At 36.4% G+C, this 23,566-nt stretch overlaps 2 protein-coding genes across 2 annotated transcripts; one reads left to right on the top strand and one right to left on the bottom strand.

The window, feature by feature from the left end:
* Positions 1–3,630: 3,630 nt before the first annotated feature.
* Positions 3,631–11,969, bottom strand: LOC134806375 (melanization protease 1-like). Its single transcript, XM_063779599.1, has 5 exons — positions 11,812–11,969; positions 11,244–11,315; positions 6,955–7,111; positions 5,421–5,602; positions 3,631–4,062 (listed from the first exon to the last, which is right to left on the bottom strand). Exons 1-5 carry the CDS (start codon positions 11,891–11,893, stop codon positions 3,674–3,676), a joined length of 882 nt encoding a protein of 293 aa, XP_063635669.1. The 5' UTR covers positions 11,894–11,969; the 3' UTR covers positions 3,631–3,673.
* Positions 11,970–14,950: 2,981 nt separating this feature from the next.
* On the top strand, positions 14,951–22,969 carry LOC134806374 (trypsin-3-like). Its single transcript, XM_063779598.1, has 5 exons — positions 14,951–15,087; positions 16,518–16,737; positions 17,176–17,425; positions 19,874–20,023; positions 22,739–22,969. Exons 1-5 carry the CDS (start codon positions 15,027–15,029, stop codon positions 22,889–22,891), a joined length of 834 nt encoding a protein of 277 aa, XP_063635668.1. The 5' UTR covers positions 14,951–15,026; the 3' UTR covers positions 22,892–22,969.
* The last annotated feature ends 597 nt before the right edge of the window (positions 22,970–23,566 follow it).

Raw genomic sequence — 23,566 nt, 5'->3', positions numbered from 1 at the left:
TAAAAGCAAATAGGAGTCGCTTAACTTCAAACTCGGGTAAATCCATCTGTCAGATTATGCGATTTTGGTATTAAGAAAAGGTAATGGGGTAGATATTTGCTGAGAGGATCGAATGGATTTACCCGAGTTTGAAGTTAAGCGACTAGGAACTAGGAACTATTAGGAACTTTCAACCTATAATCAATGCGCTTTAAATCCAAAAAGCGCTAGTTTTGTTTAAAACATGCTGAACCAATCGGTTGTTTTTTTATTTAAAGATTTTTGTTCGAACTTTAAATCTTATTTTACGAAAGCAAACGGGAAATAATCTTCATGCACTTGAAATATAAAAACCTACAATTTAATCGGTTATTTATGAAAACAAATTTAATTCTTTATTTTTCTTTCAGCTATTTCATGACGCGGTCAGGCTTTGACTGCCTTCTTACGTATCGGAAACCATTATAGATTGATTACAGCTTGCACTTAGCAATTTCCTCGTTTTGTCTTGCTACGATGACTATTAAGTATTTGCTGAGACAGACTTGGGCGAATGAAAAAACTTACCCACCACCTAGCTTAACTTAATCTTTAATCTAACTTAAGTGTTAAAAACACTGCAAAAAAAACTACTTTTAATGTAAATTTTTAAACGATATCGATTATAATAGGTACTTACCTATTTATAATTGATACAACCTGGCACGACCGACAGGCCACTATCATGGTTAATTAGACAACATGGTCATCCTTAGTTGACAGTATGTCAACCAGAGACGCATAAAATATAGAAACTCATGAAAATTTCATGAAAATATAACGTTTATAATAAGTATAATGACCCTTGGATGCTACCTACTATACATACGACGCTGAATGTAGCACTAACACAATTCTACTCGTATGTTATTTTATTTTTTAAGATATCTAATTTTTAAGTTGAAAACAAATTTTAATTGAAATTTATTGTCACCCTACCAATGGTTTAGTCTAAAGAGTTTCCAAAGTAATAGCCATAAAAAAGCTAAATTATGAGCCATAAAGCTGTCAATTTGTCATTGTCAAATTGATAACATTCCCGCCAAATCGATGGCACTTGACGTAAGTACATCGACTTCCCTTCAATAAAAATAGGGTGTCCATGTATCCAGTGTTTATTAATTTTAACGATATCATTAACTTTAATCATTTAGATAGTGAAGTAAATTGCATGAAATCTCGAGTATTGAATTATATTTAGGTTGGTTATTAATATTTTTAACTCCTGATCAGCGATAAAATTTTGTTTAATTTTTGCACAATGCTGAAGAAGACGTAAGCAATATTAAGAACAATAATGGCGCAATTCATAACAGTTAGGTACATATAATTTATAACCTAGTTTTAGCTCCATAAGTCCCATAACTCAGCTACATCCTACTAGAAAATGACCGTGCAACTTCTGTACCACCCGCCTGAGATAAGAGGTAGAATATAACTTATAGGCACCATAATTTCCGTCGATTAATCATAATCATTTATTTGTTGCAAACCATGGTAAAATTATATAAGTACCTATTTACCTACAGTCATGAACCCTACTAGGGGGTGGCAACATGTTGTGTTATCTTGAATATCATCATTTAGATTAACTTGCAGGGAATTAAACCACATTAACTGAATTGTTCACGTAGAGTGGATTATTATAAGAGTTAAGGCACCGAGGGCACCAAATACTGATAGGTATTTTTAATTTAAAGTTTTAGTTATTTTAATTGTAGTTAGTTTTAGTTTTATATTCCTGTTCATGTCCTTTAATTATTTATATTCATAAATATTTTTTAGAATTAGGAGTGAAAAACTATAATCCCATACATATTTTATACCTCCTAACTCTTGCGATGTTTAGAAAAATTTGCTGTGATCAATATACATTAAATTGTTTAAAAATATTTTCTATAAATAATGTTAATACCCTGGGAGGAAAATGGGGACTACGTTTGTATGAAGAATCTTTCCACTACCGTCTTAAACAAATTTAATAAAAATCTAACTACGTGAGTAGTTTTAATGTACGCTGCTAAAATCCCGTGGTAGCATGACGCTACGCTGTACGCCCCGCCGAACGTTCCGCTGAACGCTCACGACTATATATTTCTTTTATAAGGCCGTATTATAGTTCGTGTCATTCACGATGACGCGCGGATTTGTCAAATCTTACCTTCAATTACAATACGAGTCAAGGCACGCGTCTTCGTGAATGATAAGATTTATAAGTTTATAACCCCTTTACTTGTGGTTTGTTTCTAGGTGTGTTGGGTGTTAACTATGTAAATTGTCACCGCAAGTCGTAGCCAAAATGTACGTTTACTGGTCAAATATATATACACTTACCTATATACAATACATGTCACATGTACAATATTTTTTCTTGTCAATTTTGGCGCAATATTTCATTTAAAAAGTAAGAAATTTTAGTTGTAAGTTTATTTTCATATCTCATGCTCTGAAAGTGGGTCGTTGTTGTTCTGAAAGGTGCGCAGAAAGTGATACGTTTATGCTCTAGCGCAGAAAAGTGGTGTACTCCTCTGCGTCCCCGTCCCACGAACAACTGGGTGGAAACAAAATGGAAAAATAGTGTCTTTATTTCCTCGCCTGGAACAATTGGTAATTGTTTAATTTTACTAATCCCACGTTGATCCTTTTTTTTTATAAAAAATGATGTAAGTAAATTGTTAAAAACTAATTATTCTTGATTTCTTTCGTTGAATTCTATTTACTCGATTTCATAAGGCGGGAACCAAAAGGAATACACCAAAAATATTTTTTTAAACCTTACACTTGCGTAAATGAGCAAAGGCAGAATCTTATACAGCCACAGTTAAACGTTTGTACGATATTAAATTGGTTTTTAAAGTTATTTAGCACTATATTCATGAAAATAAATAAAATACAAGATAAAAAAATCTTTTATTATTAATTTAATTGTTATTTAATATTTAAAATACTTTTATTATGTTATTACGTGGTGCGGCGTACCAAGGTCGCGGTGCGGTCTGGTAGTCTGTTGCGGCTTTTAGAACGAAAAAGTATAAAATTAAAAAGTAAGAGGCAATCCCGCTGATTTTCATACTATAATGAACAAATCATTTTAAAATTACTGCAGTTTGTTAAAAAATGTGTGTTTTCGTAAATATTGCAATCTAAATGATTTTCGCTAGGGGTTATTAATCTTCACACATGTAAAGTCTCCGATTGCAAGTAAGTCCTAAGGAAAAATATCATGGCCGTAGGTCTATTGGGTACTTCAATTACTGATTTTGCGAAATTGCCTTGTCTTGTTTGGTTTCCTCGCATTCGATATGAAAAGTAGAGTGTTTAACTCGGGTGAAAGGCACCATTTCCGTCTCGGACTATTGGCGCTCTCACTGCGTTCGGGCCAAACTACCTCGACAGAAATGGGTTCCTTTCAACCCTTGGTTAACAATCTACTATTGTGGTATATATTTCATTTCGTTGAAAGGATAACTTTCTTTTATCATCCAACTGCTAACCGCTAGAAAGGATTAATAAAATAGAAATGTATTTTTGTTATTATTTATTAAGTACATATATATGATAGTCATAATTACAACCATTACAACAACGCGACTCTCAACGCAACGTCTTAGGTATTTTTATTTTATCAGTTAGTCACCGGTATATAATTATTAAATTACTTCATATTCCCTTTAATCCACTTCATATACTTATAAACATTTGTATAGTATCCTATTTTAGAAGTCCCGCACTTCATAGAAGGTCCATAGCTGACAATGCCAGACAGGTAATATTTTTCTTGGTAATACATGAGCAGCGGGCCGCCTGAGTCTCCAGGACAGGTATCTTTGCCCTCAGCGTCGCCTGCACATATATGCTTAACGGGAACATCAGACTCTTGCCTCAAGCATTCTGCCTTAGGTATGAGGGTGAGTTCGGTGGCAAGAAGGATGTTAGATGAATACGCAGACTCCGTTTCGCCCCAACCGACAACGGCGAGTGAGGCGCCTTTATTTATGGGATGGTCGACGTCAAATGGTGGCAGAGGTATAGGTTTGATGTACGCTGAAAAAGAAACGAAAATTAAATACGCTAGGGCCGTGGGGGCGAAGCGCGCGCCGGGTGTACACGCCTTGTAGACACCACAAGGTATTACTTAAATAGGTGACCAGAGCGCTGGCTCTGGCTAGTATTTCGCCAACGCATTAGCATTGCCAGTCAACGTGGCACACTGCCAGTGGCATTGGCAGTGACTTGGAGGACGTGCTTTATTTATAGTTTGTATTATTATTTTCAAGCTTATTTATAGTTTATTGTTATGTTTATGTAATTAAATTCTCATTACATTAATGCCCGCTTCCAACACTCTGTAACTTTATTAATATCAATTAAGGGAACAATAATATGCCCGCCCTGAGTAAATCAGGTCAGTAAACAGGGGCTTACGACGGAATTAAAATTTAGTTACCTATCTGCCTGTCCATCGCATTTGAATTATTCATGTTGAATCTATTTCCTTAGTCAAAACAAGAGGGTTGCAGAGTAGGGTAGCTATAACTTAGAAGATGGATAGAGCCCCGTCTGTTCCTCACGGACACACTACACCTGGGGGTCTAGTCATGATGCAAAAAAAAACCGGACAAGTGCGAGTCGGACTCGCCCACCGAGGGTTCCGTACTTTTTAGTATTTGTTTTTATAGCGGCAACATAATCTGTGAAAATTTCAACTGTCTAGCTATCACGGCTCATGAGATACAGCCTGGTGAAAGACAGTCAGACGGACAGACAGACAGACAGACAGACAGACAGACAGACAGACAGACAGACAGACAGACAGACAGACAGAGAGACAGACAGACAGACAGATAGATAGACAGACAGACAGATAGATAGACAGACAGACAGACAGACAGATAGATTAGACAGACAGACAGACTGACGGATAGTGGAGTCTTAGTAATGGCATCTATCAGTACTGATAAATTCGGCTACTTGACGCTAGATGTCGGCTACGAAATAACTCGCGTTTCGGTAAAAGAAATGATGTATGGAGTTACCAATCTTTCCTTACTTATATTTCTCTATGCTAGAAATAAAGTCAAATCAGTCAGATCAAGTGAAGATTTTTCTAGATTGAATGCCGCTCCAGTGCACTGCGGTGCATCAAGCGAAATCAACAAAGGTCTGCACTTTCAGTAATGCATACTGATGTTACTGATGCATCAAATTAAAGGTATTCTAAGCACCCCAAGGGGATATCGAGAATACAGCAACAAAGAGTTTTATTTAAATTCTAAGGCCTATTAATGAGCTTTATACAGTTGAGTGGGCTTGAAATAAGGGTTTAGGGTTTAAATAAATATTCCATTACTGCGGGATTACCCCTTGGTTAATCAGCAACTATTTTTATAAATAAAACGTACCCGATAGCGGAGCCCGTTTCTGCAGTCTCATCAGTGCAATATCATTTTCTACTGTAACACTGTTGTACTCAGGATGCTTCACAATCTTGTCCGGATGGACCAGTTTGTTTTTAATGCATTTGTTTTTAACACAGTCCACTGGGTAGCTCTTGCGGTCGTACTCGCCTAAATAGATGGAGATGCTGTGAAATATTACCATCCAATTAGTACAGTGAATTTTGAATCTCAGATTAATTTAAATTTGGGAATTTTAATTAAAGACTTGGAACAATTAAATTCCAACGTTATATATAACCAAATCAAAATGTTATTTTATTTTAAAGATGGTTTTAGAAACTCTTAATGAAAATTTCAATATTTACATGCACATAAGCCCCTTATAAAGGTCTCAATTAGTGATCCATAGGACTCGAGCCTTTTAGCTCTTTTTTTAGGGCTCGCCTCATTTCTTAACACATTTTACCACTTTGGAAGTGTCTCTCGCGGAAACCATTCAGTTTAGAAAATAATGATATTAGAAACCTCAATATGATTTTTGAAGACCTATCCAGATACCCCACACGTATGGGTTTGATGAAAAATACTTTTTGAGTTTCAGTTCTATGTATGGGGAACCCCCAAAATTTATTGTTATTTTTCTATTGCGGTTCACAGAATACATCTACTTACCAAGTTTCAACAGTATAGTTCTTATAGTTTCGGGAAAAAGTGGCTGTGACATACGGACGGACAGACTGACAGACAGACATGACGAATCCATAAGGGTTCTGTTTTTTGCCATTTGGCTACGGAACCCTAAAAATATGTTTAAGTGCTGCTTACTATACAGGCGCGCTATGCTGAAGAAACTTACTCCTGATAGTACTTGATGTCGTGGTCCAGACAGTGCGCGGCGGTCAGAACGTGACGCCCGCCAATGAGAGAGCCGGCTCGTAGGAGGGTGGCGGTGGAGGTCTAGATGGACAGATGCGCTATGCTGAAGAAACTTACTCCTGATAGTACTTGATGTCGTGGTCCAGACAGTGCGCGGCGGTCAGAACGTGACGCTCGCCAATGAGAGAGCCGGCTCGTAGGAGGGTGGCGGTAGAGGTCTAGATGGGCAGATGCGCTATGCTAAAGAAACTTACTCCTGATAGTACTTGATGCCGTGGTCCAGACAGTGCGCGGCGGTCAGAACGTGACGCTCACTAATGAGAGAGCTGCGCATAGGAGGGTGTCGGTAGTGGTCTAGATGGACAGATGCGCTATGCTGAAGAAACTTACTCCTGATAGTACTTGATGTCGTGGTCCAGACAGTGCGCGGCGGTCAGAACGTGACGCTCGCCAATGAGAGAGCCGGCTCGTAGGAGGGTGGCGGTAGAGGTCTAGATAGACAGATGCGCTATGCTGAAGAAACTTACTCCTGATAGTATTTGATGTCGTGGTCCAGACAGTACGCGGCGGTCAGTACGAGACGCTGGCCAATGAGAGAGCCAGCGCATAGGAGGGTGTCGGTGGCGCAGATGGACAGGTCCGCTAAATTGAAGAAACTTACTCCTGATAGTACTTGATGTCGTGGTCGAGACAGTGCGCGGCGGTCAGAACGTGCCGCTCGCCAATGAGAGAGCCGGCGCATAGGAGGGTGTCAGTAGTGGTCTTGATGGAAAGCCGAGCTATACTCGGGAACTGGCCTATCGCCGCTGGGTGGCCACCTGTAGAAACGATTATAAATTAACAGGGATCAGAAATGAGGATAAACGGGCAAAGCGCTGAAATCGGTAAAAACATGGCTTTAGAATTTCGATATTTAAGCCAAATACAAAGAAACATAATCTTGTATAGACTACAGAATAGACTTTTGCTTGGGACAGTTGGTTTTAGAGAGCCGAATGGCGTTATTCAAAAATGCCTGTTAAGTCTAACAAGCCCTTGATAATTGTTTGTCCTTATTCGTCATTTTGACATTTGTGTTGTTTTCAATTTATCCTCCTAAGGCCCAAGGTCCTACCTATAGTACTTATTCAGTTCGATGAAATTTAAATCATATTCAATTGGAACAGAGTCGCATTTGTTTTGTTTCGTTCCATTTTCAAACAAAACCAAAATCAACTCTATTCCCTACACTAAAGCTTCAAACTTCAGTGGAAAATTCTGGATTTTTCATTTGTATGGCTGGGCTTTAGGAGGTTATATAATACTGGGCAAGTCTCCATTGGAAGAACTGTTTTTTATATAATAGTTCTAGAGAATAAAATACGTGAAAACAATAGTTCAATGTTACAATGACCAAACCTCGTAGCATGACTTGCGCTGTCGCTTCTTGAAAGTCGCTACTTGAAGTCGCGCTAGATATAATTAATTAATTAAGTACCGTAAAACGGGGTGAGTAGGTTTCGCGGGGAGAGGTGGATTATGAATGGGGAGAGAAGGTTTGAGAGGGGGTTGAGAAGGCATTTTAAGGCTACTGCTACAAAAATAATGTATTCCAATTTAAAATGGAGCTATAGTAATACGCATGATAAAAAAAAATCGATCCAACAATCTTCCAAAATCACCTTTGTATGAAAACCCCTCTCACCCCAAATACGAGGCACTGCGGGGTGAGGTGGGCTTTCCTCTTTATCGTCAAAGTTATGAAATGGAACTACCCAAAATAAAATAAAAACTAAAATACAAACGTCCGGAACACTTATTATATACACCATTCAGTTTACTTATGTGAAAATAAAATGTGACACAATGTGTCATTTCGTGACACTTTATTTTTAACCGACTTCAATTTCATAGAAGGAGGAGGTTCTGTATTCGGTTGTGGCTAATTTACTTTTTTTTTTTTTTTCTATGTACGTTCACCGATTACTCCGACATCCGTAGTCCGATTTGAGTAATTTTTTTTTTATTTGAAAGGAGCTACCCCCGAGTTGGTCCCATTTTAATTTGGTTCTGTTCTGATGATGGGATCCATGAGGAATTGAGGGAACTCCTCAATTTTTAAAGGCACATGCATGGTGTTTTGGGCGTTTTCTTAAGCAACTCGAGCATTTTCTCCCGAAAACCACCAATTTGATGAAGTAGACCTGATGATGATGATTATTTAGATGATAATGATGATGATTTCTTTAAATGTAAGTATGTTCAGCGATTACTCCGGCACCTGTGATCCGATTTGAGTAATTCTTTTTTTGTTTGGAAGAAGTTACCTCCAAGGTGTTTCCGTATTATTTTTGGTTCTGGTCTGATGATGGAATCCATGAGGAATTGAGGGAACTCCTCAATTTTTAAAGGCACGTGTTAAGTGATTTCGGGGTTTTCTAAGGTAACTCGAGCATTTGCTTCCGAATACCACCAATTTGATGTACTGCAACAGTAGCCTTACCACGAGTTTGACATTGACATATTCGCTAACGTCTTATGCATCTTTTTTCTAATCGCTCCCCCATTGCTGAGGATCGTGACTCCACTTGCGCTTTATAAATTGCCTCCAACTGTTTCGGTCTGTGGCTTGATGGAGGGCGGTGGTAACAGGTAGCTCCAGCTGTTCGGAGATCTTATGCATCTAAATGTAACTTTTTATGCATCTCGCTCACACTAAGGTTAGTACGAGCGAGATGCATAGGAAGTAAGTTACACACATGCTAGCGAATATATCAATGTCAAACTCGTGGTAAGCTGGTAAGGCTACTGATCGGGGGTTAGGGTTAGGAGTTAAGGGGTCGGGGAATGGCGGTTGAAGGGTTGCTGGTTCAGGATCGAGGGGTTCCTGGATCAGGGGTTGATGTGCTGTGAGGTTGAGTGATCGGGGGGCTGAGGGATTGGGTCAGTGGCGGGGCGGGCGGATGGATTTCGTTGACAGGATTTATAATTTCCCAGACGGACTCGAGAAAATTCCTGATTACACATTTACTAAAGTAATAGGTACACGAATTTAGTGTTAAACATGATCTTGTTTTTTATTCATGCGTCGCGCTCTTAACAATGCGTTAAAACTAAAAATGGTAAAATAAAAACTTTTTACAAAAAAAAATAAACCGACTTCAAAAAGGATGAAATAAAATATTATCCTTTTTGATGTCTATGCGTTACCAACTGATATGTTTGAAGTCGGTGCCAAGCCAAGTAGTAACAATACCAGTCAAAAATAATCAGCTTTATGGCTATAAATCCTATTAGAACTGTACTAATAACTATTATAAATGTGTAAAGAATTCTGTCTGCCTCTTTGTCGCCTTTTCATGGCCTAAACAACTGAACCGCTTTAGGTGAAATTTGTCAAGAAGGTAAATTCCTTGAATTGTTTTATATTTTGAAATGTAGTCCTCTGGATAAGGGAAATAACTCAGTCCCAATCCCACACTTGCGTGATATAGACTGTTCGAGCATTAGTAAGAAATGCTCTTTAAAAAATACGACGGCAAAAAAATGCATTTATATTTACACTAATGTGCCGACAAACATGGTACGGACTGCGCCAAGAAGGTTTGATCGTGTGTTCTGAGGTGTGTTCTTAGGTCCAGTCGACGTCAATGATATGTTTACACTTTTGCACCTTACTCCTTTGTAATAAGGCGAAAAGTGTAAACGTATTTTTAACGTCGACTGTACCTACAGAAAGTACGTTCATTGTCGTCGTGTAAGGCGATCCAACGTAGGTAAATCCTTATCGAATCGCACCAAAGTCATGGTATGCTTCAAAATTTGGCTTGGCACCGACTTCAAACATATCAGTTGGTAACGCATAGACATCAAAAAGGATAATATTTTATTTCATCCTTTTTGAAGTCGGTTTTTTTTTTTTTGTAAAAAGTTTTTATTCACTATGTTTTTTCAATGTATGTCTGTTGTCTGTGTGTTTACGAATAAAAAACTATTCTATTATATTCTATTCTATTCTAAATGTTATTGAGGTTTGAAATTCAGTTTTTACCCTACTCACCCCATTTTACGGTAGGTAATGTAGGTATACCTACGACTGAAGTCCCGCGAGAGAACGCAAGTCATATGGCAAAAGGTGGCAGGCAGCGAACAGACTCACGGCAGTTTAAATTCGTTTAAATATTGTTTGAGAATATCTCTATCGGAATTCCGAGATTGTTTTAAACATTACGTGAACGTAATACGTCTCAGAATAACAAGAAGCTTAGAAACAGACTAGATATTGAACGCAAACATTTACGAGACAGTTATACACCGCCGTAATCCGTAATCCCCTGTATATCATAAATATTTAATACCTGTGAAATAAGTACTTGGAATTGTCCATAAACGAAGGTAATATTCCTTCTTATAGGCATATTAAGCTTCTTTGGAAATATTGATAAATCGTATACCTACGTGACGGATTAGGTATCACATGGATAATGGATATCAACATATTACACCAAGCCGGCAATGTTGCAAAAATGACCTGTTATTGGAAATTGCAAGTTATTTATGGCGGGAATTGAAGAGGAGTTCTATAACGGGGGAGAATCTTATCTCATATCGTATCTTAAAACACTCTTCATCAAATGAAGGATGACTCACCCCGGAACGGTCCGGGTCTGGGTCACGGTATCCGATACTTCTTTTTCTATAGAAAGCATCACGTGCTTACCGAACACCAGTCATAGAAAACGAAGGACCCATTCTAGCGTAAGCCAACTTAGCCAACCTTAACGCAAATTGCCAATATCTCGAAGAACGGGTGCGTAGCCAACGTGCAATCGTTCACGCTCCGTAGCGAACGAAATGCAACTGTCACTGTCGCACTAGTGTGGAAAAGTGATAGAGTGAGATGACTTAAGATACGCTACGGAACGTTGACGATTGGCACGTTGGCTACGCGCCCTGGTAGTATTACATTACCTGCTATATATTTATCTGGGGCAATCGAGGCGTCGTCGGGCTGTTGTATGTTGGTTCCATTTTGATTGGGCGCTGGAAATCAAGTAGGTAGGTACAGTCAGCAGCATAAGTTGCTAAGCCGGGCGAGGTGTTCAAAATTACCTTGACACGCTCTTATTCATTTAACAATAAAGTCGGGTCAAGATCATTTCGAACATCTTGCCCGCTTAGCAACTTCTGCTGCTGACTGTACAATACGTAAATTGTGTAAGTATTCTCTTGGAAAGATACCTTGTTAATAATCATGGAAAAGTTCACATAATCGGCTCAAAAAACCTAAATTTAAAGCATACTGTTACCGGTAGGTATAGCTAAAAATCAAAATATCTCATACCTTTACAATATTTTTTTGATATTATAGAATAATATGCATAATGATTGATCACATTAGCTAAATTAAGTGCATAAATATACATAAACTACCGTGATACCGAAATTGAATACCTACCGGTTTATTTGTATTAAAAACATACCGGTTTTGGGTCCCTGATTTAAAGTAATTGAATTTTAGGTCGCGGATAAGTCTTACCAATATGTCGTTCCCGAAGGTTGACAACGGAGCTTTGGACGCACACTAACATCGATACAAAACAAATGGTTTTCCAAGCCATGTTTATGACAATACTCTAATAAATAAAAAAAAACTAAAAAATAAACACTTATCCTCACCAATGGCGAGGTGTATTAAGTGTTTATTCCATAAGTCACCAGCTTTATAAAGGGATTGTTCAGGAAACTACTACATTAATTGTCACCGGGGCCAAGAGACGTAACTCCACATTGGTATTTAATTAAAATATAATTTTCATTGTATGTAGTTACAACATAGTTTATTTACGCTGCCCGGCTAGTAGTTGGAATTAATTGTATTCAATTATGCAATTAATTATTATTGTATAATAGTGTATTAGAAATCCCTTGTTTATTCATTTTAACAAAAAAAATAATATAAGTTTAATATTTCCTGTTTATTTCGCAATGAGAAAACGCGTAGGTAAGTTACTGATGAATAAATATTTTAATAGATAAATATTTGGTTTATTCATACCTACTTAGGCTTAATAAATATTTACTTTCTTGTCACATTTACAAAAATACGAATTATAATGTTTACTAAGTATTTATATGATTTCTTTGCAGTCTTTGAATGTTACTATCTAAATATTTGATGAAATGAACACTATTTAGATAGTCGGACTAATCTAACTCTGCAGAGACTTTGCAACGCGTATGTCACCATAAACGCCAACTTCAATAACAACGTTCACACGAGGAAAGGGGGTGGCCGTTTGATACAAAAGCAGTCCCCATTTTCCTCTCTGGATATTGACATTATGCAAAATATTTTAGCTGGTATGCATACAACATAGCATTATTTTATTTACATAAATTGATGTATATTGACCATAGCTATGCCCCTGCTTTTGACTTTTGTAGATTTTTTGATTATTGTAAAAATTAGGAGCGAAAAACAGATTTCATACTTTTTAATGCTCCTAACTTTTATAAAAAATATAAATTCGAAAAAAAAACAAATTGTAGGGGACATAGCTGTGGATGATATACAGGCCCATTTAGATCGGTCAGTATAGGAAAATCTGAAACTATAAGTTATACGACAATCTCTTCTTAGGAACCATTGATTTTAGTAATAAGAAAAACTGCATTCATGCATTTAAAAAAATGTGTACTCAGCTCGGGAATCGAACCCGGACGTTTTGAAAAATAAAACTAACACTATTTCTATTTACATATCGATTGTGTTGTGTAGGTCTTAAACAGTAAATGCTATTAATGTTATTATAAAACATCATGTCTGAAATGAATAAAATGCATTCCATGTCCTCTGTCCATGAATGATGCCTATTGACCGTTTCTGACATCGAATTCGTTTATTTATTCATTCGATATTGGTAAACATACCGGTAGGTATTCGGCAAAGTTGAGGCTGTCGAGGAGCGTTTGAACCCAGGGCTCGGAACCGGTATTGAAATACCTGTTAATATCGTTCCATAACTCTTATATTAAATTCGTTCATCAACCGGTTAATTAATGGAACGCGAACTAAAAAATTACGTTCTCTCTCCTAATTGGTAAGAAGGGGGAACGGACGAACGATATAATACCGGTTACTCTTGGCTTTCGGAGAGTTTCGGTCAAACTCGTTGTCATACGTGAAAGGAAAGAGATAGCAATACTTACTCGTACTATCTCGCTTCGATATTTTTAATTTAACCGGTTAATTACGTTCCACAAAAACAGAAGGCGAACGAATTTGGCATAAACCAGTGTCTCAATAGAACGGTTCTGTAACCGGTAACCGCAAACGGAAACGAAATCCTTTTCGTTCCCGGGTGGATGAACGTAACCGGTTTGAAAAATAAAACGGTTTCCGAGCCCTGTTTGAACCACCACGGCTTGAACAAATACCTGTTGACATGTTTACCAATATCGAATGAATAAATAATCTGTCATTTTGACATATGTATTTGTGAGAAAGAGAAAAAACATAAGTTTCATAAAATAAAGGGGGTAAGTTTCCAGCGTCATATCACTCAATGTCAGTTCACGGTGGCACTGAAGTGTAAACACCTGTTCTTCCACTCAAGAGATAATGGATTCCGAGAAATAGAGTAACAATATCGTAAAAGCAACAACAGCTTAACCACAGAGACTCTCCAATCGAAATATGGCGTTTTAGATACTGCGTTACTCTGCAGTGTGGAGTACAAATTGAAGTCGGGTGTTAAGGAGCAGATACACATGCTATTAGTTGAACAGAGATGATGTCGATTTAATCTTTTTTATTTTTTTATTTAATACCATTTAGACGAATCGGGACTCGAGCTACATTTATTAAAAGGTGTAATTTAGTAATTAATTGAAATATTATTTTAATTAAGATAGTTCATATAGATTGTTTAAGAGCTTGTTTATACTTGAACATACATTTTATAATCCAAAAAAAAATGTATCTATCATATAATTATAGGTGTATATAATTTTCATTTGTACGGTGGTTTTGTAAGTGTATGTATATATTTTTTCATTTCTCATGCTCTTAAAGAGGGTCATTGTTGTTCTAAAAGGTGTGCAGAAAATGATACGTTTCTGCAGTAGAGTATTTTAGGTTCCAAGTACGATTTTATTACGATAAGCGGATTTGTTATACAATTTCCATTATGATATTTTACACCCCATTCCATAAATAACGATACGTTTGCCTAAATTGTTAATTGAAAGTACCCTCAATAAATACTAAAAAAATATATATTTAGTCATGTTTAAAAAAAAACACGTACATTTGACTTTCCTCGTATTCGAAATGAAAAGTAGAGTGTTTAACTCGGGTGAAAGGCATCATTTCAGCCTCGGAGTCCTCGGACTATTGGCCAAACTACCTCGGCAGAAATGAGTGCCATTCATCCCTTGGTTAACAATCAACTATTTCATCACATTTTGTTAGCTTCATCACAGTTGTGTGATTAACGGCGAGCGTTACATTCAATAAATTTTAGAAAATAATGTATGGTTTATATTTGACTATGTTACATAAATTAATAGATGACTATTCATATACATGAATATTTAGATGTGTTCGCTTCTTAACTACTTGTAGAATATGACACATTGTCAATTAGTGAATTAGCATACACATATGTGGGTGATATATATTCAAGAGGAATGGCGAACTGATAATATATAAAGGTGCTCCACTTTTGTTCCGTACTGATAGTTTAGATAATGGCCGTGTTCGAGTTCAGTTTAATTGCTTTAACTGTGATTACAATATGTAGTGCAGTAGGTAAGATTTTTTTGTTTTTTTTTAATAAGCCTATAGGAATGTCCCACTGCTGGGCAAAGGCCTCCCCTCTTTCTCCCTAATGAATGAAAATCTTTATTTCAGGCAACTAGTGGCCCATACATAAATACCTTAACCAGCTTACATATTATAAAAATATATTTTAAACACTACAAATTACATTATGGTTGCAATGCATTACGCAACCCCGCAGTGTCAGGGAGCCGGCCGCGGAACCGCCGAAACTTGTCACCCTTTGGCCAAAACTTAGGAGGAGTTTTGGCCGAAGGGTGTCAAGTTTCGGCGGTTTGTTTCATGTTAATGGTACTAATAATGAATTTATGTGTTTATTTATTATTTTACAACAAAGAACAGTAAATATTAACTGCCTTGTAACTGATATAATTCAATGCACTTATGTTTTATATTTTTTGGGTTAATGGTTTAAAATAAATTAACATTAAAAACGATTGAAAAGTGAGATATATTACCATGAAGACTGATTAAACATCGATTGACGTCATACAATTTAAATTGGACACGAATTAATAATTATTGTTGACCATAATTAAATAAAAAAAAAACGTTTATATAATGTGATCTATTTACATAAGTAGGTATTATAAGTACAATGACAACGTCACTGATTTTATAACCTACAGTTCTCATATTATTTGAATAAACTCAACAAGGAAATTCTTACCAATTAATAATGTTAATTGTCTGTGTAAGTAAATATTATTTCCTGTCCAATAAGACAGTCAATATTACCCAACCGCTCTAGTTTAATACTCTGCATCAAATTACCAGTGACGTCAGAGGTTTTATCCTGTATACAAGTGCACTAGAACTAAATAATCAATAAAATTAAAAATATACATTTTAGACCAACATAAATGATCAATTAAACACTTTAAACTCTCGCGTTTTGTACACATATTGAATTAAAGTCGTAACGTCGGTAAAGGTAAAAACAATGAAATTATATCGCGGTAGACCCGTTTGTGTAATTAAATATGTGATCAATTAAATCGGTTTTAATTGATTGATTTCTTGAATAGGTATCTAACTATCGCGGTAACCGAATTAAGTAAAAAGTATATCAATTCTGATATGTACGTACGTATCAATAGGGAAGTTTCCTCTACTTAAAATAAATTATTTCACAACATGCACGAAATAAAGCACTAGATAAATATTAGAAAAACATAGAAAGCAGTTATTTTTAAACACAATTTCTATTTACTAAATCGGATTGAATTATAAAAAGTAGGCGAGTTGAGCGTGACGTCCGTGACGTCACTATACTCGTTTTTATATAAATTCCATATTAACAAATCATTTTGACAGTTCTAAAAAAGAAGCAGATTTGACTAGTAGGAAAGTAGCCTATTCTGAGGTACGATTTTATGGCTCCCATTCTTTTTTTGCAGAATTATCGACTTTCGATATAAAACCAGAGCCTATACCTATTTTGGGTCACTGGTGGGGTTCCGAAGCCGTTAACGAGAACAACAAGATAGTGGGAGGGCAAGAGGCCTGGATAGAAGACCATCCGTACCAGGTTTCCTTCATAGTGAACAACTCCTACTTTTGCGGGGGATTCATTGTCAGCGAGATATACATACTCACGGCAGCTCATTGTGCTCAAGAGTAAGTTACAATATAAATACAAATAAATATATTTTGTGGTAAAAAATAGGACAAGTGCGAGTCGGACTCGCCCACCGAGGGTTCCGTACTTTTTAGTAGGTATTTGTTGTTATAGCGGCAACAGAAATATCTGTCGTCTGTCACCAGGCTGTATCTCATGAACCGTGATATTGATTTTGACAGATGATGTATTTCTGTTGCACCTATAAAAAAATCGTTGCGGTAAATTTTTTATAACTAGGTAAGGTACTTACCGTTAATCATTGTTTTACTTTATTGTTGTATTTGACTACAATTACTCTTCCCATGCCCAAAGGTTGTCCGGAAGAAAACGCTTGTACGTTCGCAGTTATCTGCCTATCTATTTATTTTATTCTCATTTGTTTACTTTAACAAAAGAGAGGAATAAAACGTACTTATTTGATAACAATATTTCAGTGTGGACCCAAAAACAGTGGTACTTCGAGCTGGAAGCGCCTCCCGAAAGAATGGAACTATAATACCCATAGCGGAAGTCATCCCCCATCCGGAATACGACGACCCCCCCTTCGACAAGGACGTGGCGGTGATGAAGACCGTGGACCCCATTACCTTCTCTGACACCATGCAGCCAATACCACTTCCGAAGCTTCGGCGACCTATGAGAGGGGGTACGAAGGTTATGGTGAGCGGCTGGGGGAGAACCAAGGTAAACAACTAGAGATGCCACGAATATTCGGCAACTATTCGGTATTCGGCCTATTCGGCCACTTTGCAGAATATTCGGTATTCGGCCGAATGTTGCCATTCAGCCGAATACCGAATATCTATTTAATTACACAAACGGGTCTACCGCGATATAATTTCATTGTTTTTACCTTTAATTCCGACGTTTCAGCTGAGTTGCACCAGCTGTGGTCACGGAAAGACTGACCGAATATCTGTAATGTTGCACCTACCTAAAAAGAAAAATTACACAATAAAAATAACCATAAACTAGATATATAAGTAAGGAAGTTGTAAAATACGATAAGACTCTTTTTGAACATTTGTTGATTACAAAATATTTTATTTTTATCATATGGGTCTGATTTGATTGACTCTAAACTACATTAATTAATTTCTGTTCAACAAAAAATATATTTTAGCAAACGTTGTGCTTTGTTAGCGAACAGTTTTCATAATAATTGTGACTCAAAATGTTCGCATGTCATGCCGAATATTCAGCGCTTCGGCCGAGAAAGGGACACCGAATATTCGGTATTCGGCCAAAACCACTATTCGGGGCATCTCTATAAACCAACAACAGTAAAAATTTATTCCAGGAAACATAATTTCCTCTCTCGGTTGGAAGGTTAGACGGTAAATATGGATGGTTGTTGCTTTAACATACCTATATTAAGGGGCTACCTTCGGTTTTCGTCTGACAAGTTTTGAATCGCATCTCCTACATTTGCACTACAGATAGATTTATAAAACAAACTTTTATCTCCATTTTTGTCTACCGGATTATGAAAAAATAAATTAATACTTATTTTTTATGATTTTTTAAACATTGTCTAAAAAAACACTTTTTTCGTATCTAGATTGCTGTGAAGGATCTTACATATACAGTATACCTATTTGGGTTCGTATTTGACGTCTCGAAAAACGAGTCGAGGATTTTAATTTTAAACTAATTAACACAAAAGTTATGGCCAGTAAACCAGTTTTTTGGCCTAACATTGTTCCATTTTGCCAATGCCAAACATCTCCAAGACAATGAACTTTTAAGTAAATATGAGATAGTCTGCCGTATTCGAACTTCAAGATATTCACAAGAGACGACACGTACTAGTTAGATCCATTCTAGATACGTTATAGTTTAGATATCAACTAGTTCTCTTTTGCAGCGCAATTCGGGCAACCAATGTCACTTTTACGTTAGATATATAGAGTAAGATATCTATTAGATGTGAATTGGATCTCTAAGTCATATCCTGTGGAAATCGTTCAACAGCATCTCCAGAATCGCGCAAATGTCAAATTTGACAGGTTAGATCTTAAACATATCGTTATCGTATCTTGGTGATGTCTTATAGATGTCTATTTCAAAATCCGAATCGGACCCACTATATTACTTAAAGCCGTAAGCTACAAAAAAACATCAGACAACTAAGGGATTCAGATCGAAGGTCATTGGCGTGGTGAGCCCCTTAAGCAGTAGGTAGTCGTAACCAAGGAAGATTCCACGAGAAATAAGTTTTATTTTGGGAATGGACCGTTTCGTTCGTCATACGATATTACATATGACTTATGAGAGTAGTGAGCATTTTCCCGAATTTTTCCATGTGGAAATTTCACATATTTGGAAATTTTCCGTCGAAATAATTATAAGTAGCTTATACATATAGTAGTGGCGCGTGGCGTGTCGTGTGACCTGCAACCTGCAAACATAAACTTGTACTTACATAAAGGTCGATTGCGGGTTCGTACCAATGTAGCAGTTTCTCGGAACTAAGGTAAGATCTAAGTTTCTAATAGTAGGAGATCCCGGATGAATGGTCGACCTTCACCAATACGTCTGACGGATGAAATTTATATTTTATGAAAGAAAATATGTTCCAGAACATGAATAAATAGGATTGCCTAAAGAAATATGGTCAAGGCTATTTTTAATTAATTTTGGAAAAAAAATTTTTTTCGTCAATTTTCATTGATTTGTCTGACGAACGAAATAAGTTTCAATACTTTCAATGGAAAGTATACAACTTGTACAACATAAATCAACTCATATTTTTTGGACCGATGGTTCAAAAGTTAGAAGGATCAACCTTTTTTTTCTTTCTAAACCAGGACTCTCCAAACCCCCGATTCAGATTGTGATGCTTTGTGATAGTAGCGCAACCTACGCAGAGTTTCGCGTAATATTCCCTATTGACTTATCGTTAGTTGGCGCTAAAACATACCTACACCTCGATTCAATTTGAGGTTATGTTAAAAATATTCAACTGTTATTTTTGTATGTAACAGTGGCGTTCAAAAGTGCATAGACAGATGTCGACCGTAATGCCTTAATATGACGGTTGAAACATGTCCATGCATTTTTGAACGCCAGTGTACCTACACTAGGTACCTACTTAATGCACTTATTTACTTGGCCTTGTTTCGTTTCCAGCAAGGTGCGTCTAGCATTCCTGAGAGGTTGATGGACGTCGAGATCCCCGTGGTGTATTACGCGGCCTGCCTCGCGTCCTACCCGGGGATTCTGACCCAAAATATGTGGTGTGGAGGCAACTACTTCTTAGGCGGTCAGGGGACTTGTCAAGTAAGTGAATAAAGTGTGATATATTCTAGTGTTTTTTGAAGTGAAAACTTCTTTAGCGGCGCTGTGCACTTTTTGTGATGGGGAAAATTTTTTAAACTCGTAACAGGTGTCACGTGACCGTAAGATTCGTAAGACGTAAGACGGACACGTGATCTGATCGAAAAGCAGTTACAATGTCATTGAGTTTTTCTTTATTGATTTAAATGCCATCTAGTGAGTTTCCCTCTAACTGGTACTAATAAGTATAACTCGAGTACTAACAGTGATGTGCTTAGGGGTTTCAAGTAATGCGACGAAATAACGCTAGATGGCGTTAACCTCAATTATACATAGTGCTGCAGACATTTTGCACTAGATGGCGCTGTTATTAATATTTTGACGTAAGACGTAAGATTCGTAAGACGCGCACGTGACCTGATCGAAAAACTGTTACAATGTCATTGAGTTTTCACTTCTGCCGGCACTCCCGGAGTGCAACCTGTTGTTTTTTTATTGCAGTCTTGTTTCTTTTTAAAAGTAAAATGAGCTTATGTACCATATACATTAGGGTGGAGCGAAATCCAAAATTCTTGAATATAGCAATGGAACCCCTCTAAAAGGATGTCTATTTTTTTATTATTTAAGGGAAAAATAATTAAAAAAATATTGGTATATACTTTTAGCCCTCTACTATTCGATTATATATAGCAATATATGTATATTTTTAATAAATTTAATTTATGCTTATTTTTTTTTAAACAAGTTTTATTCATTAAATAACATCATTTTCATACAGATATACTCGATTCCTATACTTAATTATGTTTATAACGTATATTTTTATGACACGGTAAAACCACGTAAATAGGGGTTTTATGGAAAATGCCCTTTAACCCGGATATTGTGCACAAATTGGAGTTTACAACCCATAACAGAATCGTGAAAACTATTTTGAACATGATAAGATAATAAAAATAATACTAATATAAGCATATATATGCCTAACATACGTGTGAACATGACCCAAAAAGGGCGTAAGCGAAATTTGACGCTTATTTAAACATATAAGTAACCCTTTTATTGCAGTAAAATGATACTTTTCGTAATCAATAACATCGTTACTTTGACACAAGAATGTCTAAAAAAAATAACTCATATAATTTTTTTACACTGTAGCATTTTCCTTGTTTTGCATGAAATTGCTGTTTAATATGAAATTTTGAAATTATATTATTGCATAACTATTGAAAAATGCACTAAAATTTTGGTAATAACTTATTATACGCTTATTAAGTATTACATAATTTCAATAAAATGTACACATATTAATGAAATAGTATATTTTAATAATTGATGAAAATTTACCCTTATTAATTTCTTTAGCGGCCGAGTAGAGGGCTAAAAGTAGTGTTGATTTTGAAACTTGATATAATCACTATAATCTACATGACAAACTGCAACGTTTGGTACCGGTTCCACATTGATAATCAAATTTTTATTTTTTTCCATACAACGACGGTCCACTCTAATATACATATATGAATAAACATAAAAACTATCAAAGAAAAAAAAATGAGCTAACTTAAGGTTTTAAGGCACTTTTCCTCCAGGGCCCATAAATTTTTTCCATTCTGTATATTGACAGTCGTTTAAATAGGACTTCAGGATTACGTAATAAAAGTCACTATAAAATCACTTTATCGCTACACCTTATAAAACAAAGTTCCCCGCCTCGTCTGTGTGTTTGTATGTTCGCGATAAACTCAAAAATACTGAACGAATTTTCATGCGGTTTTCCCCTATCGATAGAGTGATTTTTGAGGAAGGTTTGTGTATAATTTGTTAACACGTGCGAAGCGGGGCGCTATTAGTTACTAACTATATTCGTATTTGGCTTTCATCCCGCATTAATCCCCTTACGGGATGGACTTCGGGATAAAACGTTTTCCATGTCTTATCCAGGCTATAAAATGTATATGTGTCAAATCTCACCCGGATCCATCGCGGTTTTTGCGTGACTGACTAAGCAACAAAGATCCTAATATAACATCAAAACTTTCACATAAATGTTATTGAAAACGGAGTTTTTACTATGTAAACTTATGCTTATGAGCAATGATCGGAAATCATCGCAAAACCATAAAAAAACATTTATATCTCAAAATAGGATAAGATTTATTAAACTCATATTATGTACACAGTATCTTTATAAAATTTCCAGATTATACTCAAAAAATGCAGTTCAAAATTGTTAAAAAAATTGTATCATGTTCCATACCATATTTATTTTTGCGTTAAATTGTCCGAACTCTGCTTATGAGTTCCCGATATTTCAGTACATACTTGCGAAGCTATCTTCACAAAGTAAACCACATCCGTGTATTATATTAGTAGGTACTATTAATATGATTATAATATTATAATGAAGTAGAATCGGACCTAGGTAACTCTGAACAGACATTGCAATAACGCCAATAACAATGTGCGGAAGCATATCAAATTTTTATGGCACTCCCATACTTTGTTACATCAAGGTCTTTTCGGAATTAGCTTAAGGATGACTCACGCTAGACAGGGCTGGAGCTTTCGGCGCTACGTTTTATATGGAAAGCACCACGTGATCACCGATCAGTCGTCATAGAAAATGTCATGTCGGACACCTAGGCCCGGGCCTGGCCCGGTCTAGCGTGAGTCATCCTTTAGTCTGACTATAGGTACCTGTTGTGTTGATTTCAGGGCGACTCCGGTGGCGCTGCGATTCAAGACGGTATGGCGGTGGGTATCGTGTCGTTCGGCCGCGGCTGCGCCCAGCCGCTCTCGCCAAGCGTGTTCGCGAACATCGCCGCGCCTACCATACGGAACTTCATCGAGCAACATACAGGCCTATAAATACCTACGTAGTTTACTCTGGAAGACCGTCTATAGTCTGTATCTTTAGGTATTTAAATAAAAGTAAACAAAATCTACCCTCAAATGACTTCTTACCCAAGTAGCATTGCAAGCTGTATATAAGCTGTATTAAAGTTTATTTGTATACTATAAGCTGTACAGTTAGGCTGTACAAAGGCTGTATAAGCGCTTATACAGCCCTTATAAGTAAAAAAAGGGCCCAAATTATACAGCCTTTGGCGTTATTAGAGCTGTAGAGTAGCTGTATAAGCAATACATAAGCTGCATAATAGCTGCATTACTATATTTAGCTATATTTCGGTGTAAAAGGAAACCTTAACACTACAGATAATCTCTTATAAGTACGATATAAGAATATAAGTTTTAAATGAGTTATAAGAAAGAATTACAAGAAAATAATAATCATTTAAGAAACTAAAATGTCTTAATCTTGTTCATTCGTAATATAGTAATGGCGACAATAAAGTGTTATAGTGGATGGTAAAAGTAAAAGTAAATATTATACAGGACTTGAATGGAATTTTACATTATTGGTAAGTGCGGATTATTATTTATTGTGAACCTGTGTATCTTTTCTGGCAAAATATTTACGCGCCTGCAAAATAACAAAGAGAAACCATAAGGAAAATATCAAAAATCGGCAAAGTTACTGTT

This window comes from Cydia splendana, chromosome 3 (genome assembly GCF_910591565.1).
Source record: "Cydia splendana chromosome 3, ilCydSple1.2, whole genome shotgun sequence".
Taxonomy (NCBI): Eukaryota; Metazoa; Arthropoda; class Insecta; order Lepidoptera; family Tortricidae; genus Cydia; species Cydia splendana.
The sequence above is the reverse complement of the archived record's forward strand: the minus strand, read 5'-3'. Positions and strand labels throughout refer to the sequence as shown.